At 35.5% G+C, this 12,097-nt stretch overlaps 1 protein-coding gene across 1 annotated transcript; it reads right to left on the reverse strand.

Moving 5' to 3' along the window:
• Positions 1 to 1,186: 1,186 nt before the first annotated feature.
• On the reverse strand, positions 1,187 to 11,602 carry dnajc16l (DnaJ (Hsp40) homolog, subfamily C, member 16 like). Its single transcript, XM_065241744.2, has 15 exons — positions 11,499 to 11,602; positions 10,911 to 11,105; positions 10,504 to 10,570; positions 7,588 to 7,909; positions 6,732 to 6,916; positions 6,527 to 6,631; positions 6,275 to 6,433; positions 6,069 to 6,199; positions 5,627 to 5,804; positions 5,353 to 5,535; positions 4,782 to 4,858; positions 2,951 to 3,031; positions 2,753 to 2,842; positions 2,441 to 2,611; positions 1,187 to 2,354 (listed from the first exon to the last, which is right to left on the reverse strand). Exons 2-15 carry the CDS (start codon positions 11,081 to 11,083, stop codon positions 1,937 to 1,939), a joined length of 2,340 nt encoding a protein of 779 aa, XP_065097816.1. The 5' UTR covers positions 11,084 to 11,105; positions 11,499 to 11,602; the 3' UTR covers positions 1,187 to 1,936.
• Between the last annotated feature and the right edge of the window lie 495 nt (positions 11,603 to 12,097).

The raw sequence follows: 12,097 nt of genomic DNA on the forward strand, positions 1-12,097 counted from the left end.
AGTATTATTTATTATCTGCTCAACACAAGTGAACATATTTTGAAAAATGTAACCAAACAGATTTGGGGCACCATTGACTTCCATAGTATTATTTTTTCCTTAGTATTAGTAATTTTTTGCTAAACACAACTAAAGATATTTTGAAAAATGTTTGTAACCAAACAGATCTGGGGCACTATTGATTTCAATATTATAATTTTTCGCTGAACACAAATTAAGATATTAAAAACTAAACATTTAACCAAACAGATCTGGGACACCATTGACTTCCATGGTATAATTTTTTTCTAAATATTATATTTTTTATTTGTGCTGAACACAAATGAAGGTATTTTGAAGAATGTTTGTAACCAAACAGATTTGGGGTACCATTGACTTCCATAGTTTCATTTCTTTTCCCTAGTATTATTAATTTTCGCTAAACACAACTGAAGATATTTAAAAAAAAATTGTAACCAAACAGATCTGGGACACCATTGACTTACATAGTATTTTTTTACTTTGTATTATTCATTTTCGCTAAATACAAATTAAGATATTTTGAAAAATGTTTGTAACCAAACAGATTTGGGGCACCATTGACATCCATATTATAATTTTTTCCTAAGTACTACTCCTTTTCGCTGAATACAAATTAAGATATTAAAAAATTAATATTTAATCAAACAGATCTGGGACACCACTGACTTCCATACACTCTAAAAACAAACGGTGCTAAATAGCACTAAAAGTGGTTCACTGGCTGGTAATTATAGGGGAACCATTTTAAGTGCCATATAGCATCTGTTTAGAACCATATCTGGTGCTATAGTGGTGCTATATCACCCCCGTATTTTTCTTCATAGGTGCTATATACAGAATCACTAAAATGGTTCCCCTATGATTAAGAGCATTTACTGCTACTTAGCACAATTGAAGGTATTTTGAAGAATGTTTGTAACCAAACAGATCTGGGGCTTTTACTTCCATAGTAGTAGTATTATTTTACTATGTAAGTCAATGGTGCCCCAGATCCGCTTGGTTTGAAACAACTTAAGGGCAAGTAAATAATGTCTATATTTTCATTTTTGGGCAAACTATCATTTTTAAGAAGGTTGTATGTATTGTAAATTAATCATTTTACATAATATAAATATTGTCTTTTGAATAAATACAAGATTGATCATCATACATTTGACTGGACAGATGTTGCTACAGTACAAACTTTATTATTATTCATTAATGCACATAATATATAAATCAACCACAAACAGTGCAACATAAATAAATAGTCATTTTCTCAAAAGAAAATTACACCTAGAGACAACATTCTTAACACGATTCATTGGTAATGATATTTCAGATGCGGTTAGTACCTTTATTATATATCAATAAACGTTATGAAGATCACTACCGTATAGGTTGTGAATAAAAGACTCTTATGTTAAATAGAAAAAGCAGCAGTCAAAAGTGCAAAAAAACATTAAACAAATGGTTAAAAACAAAGGCTGCACATGCACGTGGCAGTAAGATGTATTTAGAAATATCAAGTTTTCAAAAGTTATTAGTAACCTGTTCATGCACGGTTTAGTTTGAGATTTTGCATACGAAGAAAGGGGGAAATAGAGCTGGTCAGCTGGTCGACTAAACCATTCACCCACTTTATCTGTGACTTCGAGTGGAAAAGGCATAAAAAATAAAAACCTGAATATGATCTGCTTCCATAGCTACACAGAATGGCTTTATCGGGTATTCAGAAAAGCATCCATACAGTCAAGAAACAGCTAAACTAACACAAACTGGTTTTGTCTCTAAAGCAGCCGATAAGCACATGGTGCTCCAAATAAAACAAAACTCTACAGTGCTTTTAACAGAATAACTTAGTTTTGTTAAAAGTAACACAGCAAGTCTTTCACGTCATCTTCGCCTGGATGGCCATAGTGCTCCGACTATATTTCTATGGCGTGATGTTGTCCAGACAAGGCCAGGCTGGAACATAATGCCTAGGAAGAGTTCCCTCCATAAGCCTCTCCATCCACAAACCCAGTCTGTCCAGTTTGTGGTGGATCTCCAGAGTCTTGGTCTTCTGCCGGGAACTTGACCGCGACCGAGAGCCTTTGCTCTGCCCGTCTTCGTCGGATGACCTGCTGTGTTCGGCTTCTTCCCCTGTGAACACGGGTCTAAACATGCAGAAGTATTTCTTGTGGCCGTTGAGAGCAAGCACGTGGCCGGTGTAGTCTTGTTTGTAGGGGACGGCGTCTTCTTCTTCATCCGAGCAGTCTGGTGGACGGGCGTCAGGAGACGACTCCATGAGCAAATCCATCCACTGGCTGTGTTTGTCCAAGTTTAGGAAAGAGTAGTGGAGCGTTTGAGACCTGTGAATAGAGCTATAGTTGTAAATTCATGCAAGCAAGGCAGATCTCCAGAAAAAAGGAACTTTTTCCTCAAACACATTCCTCACCCTGAGAACGAGTAGACCTCTTTGGCGAACTTCCTAAGTAGCACTTGTTTCGAAGAATCGGTGAGGATCAACACCACGTTGATGTGACCAGGCTTTAACCTGACCAGGTTACTTATGTATGTAACATCTGTTAACTCGGTCACTTCAACAAAGTTCTTCTTGGGTGGACGACTGCAGAAGAAAAACAGGAACTGCTAGCGACTGGACCAACAAACAAATAACCCTTGCAAAAACTATAATATTTCACAGTCTACTTCTGTCAATAAATGACAATGGTCTCAATTTTTTCTGACATACAACCAGTGTGTTAACCTGGAAGCGCTTTCTGTTCCTGGAGAGTCCTTTGCTGTCTTTGGTGATTCAGTGGGCTTTTGTTTGGCTGGTTTGTCTTCGCCAGAGTCACTGTCGGTTAAAAAGCAAAGATATAAGCATATGCAACCCATATCTATCTTACAAAAGCTACAACTCATCTGATAGGCACAAACTTTTAGAAAGAACACAAAGTCCTACCTGAAGGCCTGAATGATGACAGTCCCAAATAAGATGAAAAGAGCCGAGAAGATCAGAGATAACACAGGCATCATTTCACGCCTAGAAACAAAACAAATATGTGTTCTTACATAATGTATCACAAAAAAAGATTAGATTTTATTTACAGCATATGCCTTAAAGGGATATTTCAACAAAAAATTTTAATTCTTTCATCATTATCTCACCCTCATGTTCTTCCAAACATTTCCTTTAAATAAGGAAAAAAATACTACTATGAAAGACAATGGTGCCCGAGATCTGTTTGGTTACAAACATTTTTCAAAATATCTTAATTTATGTTAAGCAAAAATGTATTATAACAAGAAAATGAATACTACTAAAGAGAAAAATAATACAAATGGAAATCAATGGTGCCCCAGATCTGTTTAAAGAAAAAAAAATGAATTTGTGTTCAGCAAAAATAAATTATATAAAGAAACCAAAGAATACAATGGAAATCAATGGTGCCTTAGATATGTTTGGTAAAAGATATTTTGAAAAATGTTTTTGAATTTGTGTTCAGTGAAAAAGAATGATACTAAAGGAAACTTAATTTGTGTTCAGCAAAAATAAATTATACTAAGAAAACAAAGGATACAATGGAAATCAATGGTGCCTCAGATCTGTTTGGTTAAAGATATTTTGAAAAATGTTTGAATTTGTGTTCAGTGAAAAGGAATTATACTAAAGGAAACTTAATTTGTGTTCAGCAAAAATAAATCATACTAAGAAAACAAAGGATACAATGGAAATCAATGGTGCCTCAGATCTGTTTGGTTAAAGATATTTTGAAAAATGTTTGAATTTGTGTTCAGTGAAAAGGAATTATACTAAAGGAAACTTAATTTGTGTTCAGCAAAAATAAAATATACTAAGAAAACAAAGAATACAATGGAAATCAATGGTGCCTTAGATATGTTTGGCAAAATATATTTTGAAAAATGTTTGAATTTGTGTTCAGTGAAATTAATTTTACTAAAGAAAACTTAATTTGTGTTCAGCAAAAATAAATCATACTAAGAAAACAAAGAATACAATGGAAATCAATGGTGCCTCAGATCTGTTTGGTTAAAGATATTTTGAAAAATGTTTGAATTTGTGTTCAGTGAAATTAATTTTACTAAAGAAAACTTAATTTGTGTTCAGCAAAAATAAATCATACTAAGAAAACAAAGAATACAATGGAAATCAATGGTGCCTCAGATCTGTTTGGTTAAAGATATTTTGAAAAATGTTTGAATTTGTGTTCAAACAGGAAACCTTTTTTGTGTTCATCGAAAATAAACAATACTAAGGAAAAAATATAACAATGGAAATCAATAGTGCCCCAGACCTGTTTGGTTACAAAAAAAAATTCAAAATATCTTAATTTGTGTTTAGCAAAAATTATTTGTACGAAAAAAAACTTAATTTGTGTTTAGCGAAAAATAAATAAAAATCAGGAAAGAAATAATACTATGGAAGTCAATGGTGCCCCAGATCTGCTTGGTTACAAACATTCTTCAAAATATCTTAATTTGTATTCAGAAGAATTAAAAAAAATGTAGACAAGTTTGAAACAATGTGAGGGTGAGTAAATGATGTCAGAATTTTCATTTTTCTGCAAAATATCCTTTAAAAAGCTGTACAGTAATTACATGACCATTCCACCAAATATATGTTAAAATGACCAATAGAAAAACTAATGAAGATGGGAACTGTAGAGAATTCAATGATTCTGGTTTTAATGATGGTTTCACTTATCATTTATGGTATACGAGCAATTCATTTTAGTACTTTCAATAAAGCACCTGTCCCCAAAACTGCTCACCAGTTTGAATAGAGAAGATCATAATAAAACTGGGCGAGAAAATCATATGCTGTGTTCATCCACCGAATTAGAAACATCTGCAAAAGAATAAGAAAATATATCATTTAATGATTTGCATTTTGTATTACATAATAAATGTTTTTAATATTAATACAATCCAATTATTCAAAATATTTTTTGAATGAATAATCATAAAACATGTACCAAAATACCAAAAATATGTTATAAAATAAAAAAGACTTTTATTCCATAATGCTGCGTACACACCAGAAGCGAATTAACTATTTGCGCAAGTAGATTACATACAAATACAATGCAAAGACACATGATTGCTGCGAATACGTGCTATTCGCCTCAAACTTTTCTTCTGTGCAAGTTGAAAATATTCAACTCGACCGGAAAAATTGCATGACGCAAAGTTAATTTCAGCGAGTAATCTAAAGCATGGAACTTACGCAGGGTGTGTGCGCAGCATTAGATTTCTATTTTAAGTACAAAATTTGAACTTCCTGTCCGTGGTAAAATACTTAAAAATACCAGTCCTGAGAAAAACATTGTCTGAGTTACTTACAGAAGCAAACTCATTATTCAGTTCAGGAAGCATTGCATCATGGGTAAGGTAGGAAGGATCTCTCTGCAGAATATCAAGCTGCTCGTGGAGGCGGAGCTTATCGTCATCACTTCCGTTCCATCCGCCGGTCACGGTCCGATACATCGCCCTCCCTGTAGAGCTCCGCCTCTCCAAGATAATAACCTGAAATCATCGATTAACCGAGTCAATGATTGATTTGACCAAACACAGAGAGATATAGTCCACTTGGTTTATAACCTGCTGTGTCTCTAACCTGTGGAGGTGTTGTGTCGTCTCTTTTGAGCAGTGCGTCACACAGAGGCTGCTGTTGTTTTTGATAAACATAAGCAAACCTCAAAACGTCTTTAGTGTTAGAAGAAGCGAAGTTGAAGAAAGCCTCGTTCACCGATACGAACTGCTCTCCTTCTCCAGTGATGAGAAGAACACAGTATCTGTCAATCAGAGACAAAGATGAGAGCTGGACACCAACATGACTTCATTTTTAACTCATTCCCCGCCAGCATTTTTTTTTTTGAGTTTCACAAAAGTTATCGCCACCTAGTGGATAATAGCTAAATGTCCTAAAAACTCGTCAATGGCGGGGAACATTAAAAATGACAAACTTTTGTTATATACAGTAAAACATTTGTGTGTTATGTGTGTTAAATAGCCTAGTTATGCCTGTTCTCAGAGTTTAAGAAAGGTGCGGTTCTTACTTCCTGCGCCGGTGGAACTGTTTAACTGGACACAGCTCATCAAAGAGTTTCTGATTAACCAATCGCGGCACGAGCAGGAACCGATTGTTGGACACAAACTCATCAATGATCTGTTTCTTCATTCCTCGAGCCTAAGGATGAAAATATGGTTTAGACACTTTTATCAAAACCGAAACTATCGGTGAACATTCAGACCTGGACTATACCTGAATGACGTCTGCAGGTTTCTCTGTGTTCTCTTTGAAGAGGAGCATGGTGGGTGCATACGTGTTAATGTTAAACCTCTGTATCACCTGGGAGGTCTCAGTCAGGCCCATATCTACATAGCCGAACCTCACATAGTCTTTATATGCAAAGGCGGTGAGCTGCAAACAAAGGGCATGCGAGGCCATGAAATAAATAATAGCAAATATATCTAAATGAAAATTATTAGAACAGGAAAATAAAAAGTACCTCACCTTGTATAAAAAGGGAACAGTAGAAGCTACATCAAACATCAACACACTTGGTTTATTCTCTTCATGCCAGGCATTTAAAAACTCCACGTAGTTGCTATCAGTCAACTAAAAGGGACAAGGGATTAAAAAGTAACAGGTATTTGCACTGTTTATGTCACATAATCCAACTAGTATTTCTTTCCTGGTGAGACGGATACAATCTCACCTTCTCTACCAGCTTCTGGGGTAGTAGGCTTTCCACAAACTGTTTCAAGTATTCCCTGGCCACAGCGTATTGGAAGAAAGTGACTTTGCCATTTATTACACCTAGAATTGAAGGCGTGCGGTGGGCTCCAAGATGATTGGCCAGCTGTCTCTCATATCCAATGTCTACTACACCAATACCAACCCCTAAACCAAACAACAACACAAGATTTTAGTGTATACTGCCGTTTCATTATACTTCATTTAATTTTTTTTACATTTATGCGTTTTCAGACTTTTATTCAAAGCTACAGTGCCTTACAGTTTTTATCAGTATGCATGCTTCCTCCATTCGTAACCTTTTGCCCTGCTAATGCAATGCTCTACCACACATGCTCCTGTGCAGCTAACCTGTATAAACCCATTCACACAGCACTTTGGTCCCAGAAAATGTCCGTAAAATTGGCAAAGAGTCGTCTGTGTAAACGCCAACATGTCCCGTAAATGTTCCCGTAAACAGGACCTAGTAACATTGTCGTAACGTTAACGGAAATCATTCTGAACATTAGGCAGAGGGGCGTGCCGTAGTGAGGACGTGCGTGCCATTGCAACAAGAAGTTATGTTTCAGATCTCTGACATGCAGATTTAAACGCAAATCAACATTCACAGACATAAAAAATACATTTGTTTATGTAGTTTCTGCTGAAACCATCTAAAAGCAGCAGATAATGTATCTCACTGGGGTCTGGCGTTCCTGTAGCTCAACTGGTAAAGCATTGCATTCGCAATGAAATGAAACACATACCAATGAAAAAGTATTACTTTGTAATGCACTGCAAGTTATTTTGGCAGATAAATGATCATTCTCATAACACACCTAGTGGCTCTAGATCTTGCACAGTGTCCTTCCAAATAGGCTCGATGTGAATGCAGGTGAAGCACCATTCTGAGGTGATCTTGATCAGGTAAGGTCTCTTGAAACTATCTGGCACAACTTCATTCATGTATTGGTTGTAGCGAAGGAGGTGCTTGCTGTCTGTAAAATCTCGACTCGTCCGAGGAAAGTTAAAGAACGATTCATCGAAGTAGAAACTGTTGTGAAAGTGCCTGAAGCCCTGCGGTGCTTGGGCGAAGTTTTGATTGTCATCCATTTGACCGAAGCGGTCGTAGTTTGCCCTTCTCTCCTCATTAGACAGGATCTGTGGAAAATAGCACAGTTGACTACGCAGTACTTACTAATAGGTTTAGTCAGGAAAATTTTATGAAAAAAAAGTGAAAATGAATGAAAATTTGAGTTTCTCATGCTGTTCAAACCCCCATTGCTTGCTTTGTTTTTCAGAACCAAGATTTGTAAAAATAAAAGTCCTGACCTGTGCCTCTTCTCTCAACACAAGAGATTAAGCACATAATACAGTACACTCCTCTACTCTTCTGTTGTGGATATCGCAATTGTTTCAGTTGTTACACATCAGTCCTTAACTGTCAACAATGATGCACAAGTCAAGACTTTCATTAAATAATGGATTACGTTTTAATTTGTTTTTCACTGAACCTGTTTGTATGCCTTCAGGATATTCGAAACATACAGTATGGCACACAAGTCATGTGGAGTTATTAACTGATGCTTTTGTGTCCTTTAAAAGCTTGAGAAGTCACAGTTCACTCTCACTATAAACAAAAACCCAAAACAACACTTTTAAACCTTTAAAAAAACCAAATGGCTCAACTAACTCTTCACACCATAGGGGTTTATATGCATCTTAAATTATAATAAAGCCATTACACATATACTAAAAAGTAAGCCAATTTATAACACCTACATTTTAAAAACATGCTATACATTACAGATTTTATTTTTTTTAATGTATTTGGGTCAGTGACAAAAATGGTTTGGCAAGATAAAAAATTATTAATATATAAAAAAACTTGTTTTAAAAGCATGCATCAGGTTGTTTCAATGCACAGTGTATTTGACTTAATTTTATGCAACAAAAAATTACATTTGCAACGTTTTTATAAAAGTTAAGACTGAATGGACCTGAAAATGTCAAATGGTGTAACCGCCAATTGCGCCAAAGAATGAGAAATATTAAATGTCTTATCCACCTTGATGGCATGCAAGCGTAAATGTATTTCTAAATGTAAATTTTAATGCGTTTTTGTAATATTTGTCTTGACATATGCTAAAAAGAGCTCTGTTTTCTAAATAATCTTTGACAAATGATTTCAAAATGTTTGTAAAAAAAATCATATTACACTAAACTAGATGATTATATTTTATTCCACAATTTTTTATGAATACATTGTGATTTATATTTTAATAAAAAAATTACTAGTTACACCAATTGACACAGACCAGTTACACCACATTGACATTTTGCAATTATCCTCCAAATATTTTTTTTTTAAATGAAAAAAAAAAAACTGAAATTTTAGACTTGGTCCTCAAAAAAGAGAATGTATGCAAGTAATCTGCTAATTTATGTTAAAATTTTTACCCTTTTACATTTATTTTATCCATACGGACACAAAATAATTAACGTCACGTCATTGACCCATTATTATTTTTTTAAATATGTTTTTTGGGACTTTTCATGTCTTTATTTAGACAGGATAGTGCAGAGCAGAGAGGAAAGTGTTAGGTGGAGATAGGGAAGTGGGATCAGCAAAGGACCTTAGAGACTGGAATCGAGATTGGGTCGTGGTGTGAGCACACTGGTGAACCACAGGACCATCGGCACTGACTTAAAGTTGTAATGTGTATTTTTAGCGACATCTAGTGGCGAGATTACGAATTACAATGAACCTCATAATGAACTGTATTGTTTTTATTACGTTAGAATAAGCAGTTTTTATCTACATACACCACGGTCTTCTTCCATATGGAAGTTGCCAGCATGTTACTACAGTAGCCTTAAATGGACAAACTGCTCTACAGAGCGCGTTTCATCCCTATGTTTGCCGTTTCTCAAACCGAACGCTGAAGCCTCCAGAGGTTGCATTTCTAGGCTGCATACGTCTTATTGTTAGAATATGAACAATTATAAAGTTGATTTTATTTTTAGTTAATCGTAAATTGTTATGACTTGCCAATGTAATGCTCAGTTAACTGAAATCAACCAGGCTTGATTATGTATACCGCCTACATACGCGACTTCCACAGGCTGCACCCTTCGGATTGAGAAACGGCCAACGTTATGATGAAACACGCTCTGTAGAGCAGTATGTCGATTTAGGGATACTGTACAAACCCGATGGCGACTTCCATGTAAGGAGACCCGCCGTGTATGTAGATAAAACGGCTCATTCTATGGTAATTAAAACAATACAGTTCATTATGTAAGGTCTTTAAACACCACTGATAATATAGTTATGTAGATTATAAGAGATTCTCCTAAAAGTTAAATGTATTAAAAAAAAAAAATCTCTTCAATTGAAAAACATACTTGGAGAAAAACAATCAGTACTTTCAGGGCTCCAGACTGCCACCAAAATTTGAGAGTGTGCCACTGAATTTTACATTCAGTAAATTTGACCTTTTTTGTGATGTGACACTGAATTTAAAACAGCACATTGTACTTTCTGCATCTATCATCAAAGTATTTATTAGTAATACAGTGTATTACTTAGTAGAAATGTGAATATTTGGTTTGCATGTTGATTTACGGTGTGTGCCCCTAAATTTTCTGGTTGCGCCCCTAAAATTTTCAGTTGGGGGCCACTGTGCTCCTAGTAAAAAAAGTTAGTCTGGAGCCCTGACTTTATGAGGTGTTGATAATATTGCAACTCTTACTTCGTAAGATTTGGTGATCTTGATAAACATATCCTCCGCTCCTGGATTTTTGTTCTTGTCTGGATGCCTACAGATAAAACAATTATTTCCTTTTTCATTTAGACCACACAGCCTTTTAAATACTTCTGTTAATGAGAGAGTAGGCCTATGACAATCTCTAGTATAACAAAGTATATGACTAAATTAGGAAACAAAAGAACAACACAGTGGAACAGATAGAAGACAATTAATTGTATGCACTTTTATACATATAATGTTTTTTAAATTACTTTGGATAAAATGTTTGCTGACTGAATAAACATAAATATTAATGTAAATACACAGCAAACTCGCTTTTTTAATAATGGACACTAACAATGGAAATATTTATACACCTTTTTTCTGTTACTCTTTAAAACGTTACTCACCATTCCCTTGCAAGCCTCTTGTAAACCTTTTTGATTTCAGCCTGACTTGCATGTCTGGATACTCCAAGAACCTTATATGGATCAAACTCAGGTGCAGATGCCAGAGAATCTCCAAGCAGAGCCAGCAGAAGAATCATCCACACACAGGACACAAATGCACTCCAACCTCCCATCTTCTTTTATTTAATAGGCAGGCTAGAATAAAATACAACACAACCTCATTTCAAAAATCAATCATTTCTGAAATAAACAAAGCCCTGGAACATAATTTTACTACAAAATTCCATATTGGGATAGAACATTTGCGGTAACACTGACAGTTAAATACGTCTAATTACATTACGTTTCATGCATTTATCCGGTTGTGGGGGAAACAATATACCCGAAACCCAATACTGACAGCCAAACACACTATCAAAACACTAAGATACCGAAAAACCTGGCTTTGACCACTGGATGAGTGTATTGCAAAAATCAGCTGACTGTTATATACTATGAATAAAAAGAAACAACAGGTCTAACTTACAGCACACATCGCAATATTGCAAGCATTTTATAAATAATGTGAATCTAGTATGGTGGTCATACCAATGCCAAGCCTTTGTTTTAATCGTATTTGCTTAAAATTCAGCAGCGATCCATGATCTCCTGGCATTAATGGGTGGATTCCTCACCCGCCTGGTACTTCCGGGAGTAATGGATTGTGGGAAAGCACTTGCTACGATAAAAGTCACTGAGCGCTTGGTTGCTAGGCGTGTTCGCCTTCATGTGGAACTGCGCAGACCGATAAGCATATAACGCCAAAGTATCGCGAGAACGAATAAAAACCATTCGCTCTGGCGGTACTTCGATGTCATAGTCCTGTTAGTCTGCGCAACGCCGCAAGATCTCGATCTGGTCGTTGTAAACCGTGTACCGTGGTGGGTTACGAGTCCGTGATTTTAACGTACTTGCTCAATAACATTTTTATTTTGTTTCTTTTCGTCAAAACATTTTACAAATTATTTTGTCAAGATTATGGACGCTCTAAATTTATCCCATGCCATAAATAATTCTAACGGTCACGTTACTGTAAGTTAGTCAGTAGCGAAACGAAGTCGGTTTCAAAAAAACCCATATTTTATTATATCTTGTGCAATATCACCAAATGAAGGTAAGCTGCAATGAATGTTCTTACCTTGTACTGA

The sequence above is a fragment of the Paramisgurnus dabryanus genome, chromosome 14 (assembly GCF_030506205.2).
Source record: "Paramisgurnus dabryanus chromosome 14, PD_genome_1.1, whole genome shotgun sequence".
Lineage (NCBI taxonomy): Eukaryota > Metazoa > Chordata > Actinopteri > Cypriniformes > Cobitidae > Paramisgurnus > Paramisgurnus dabryanus.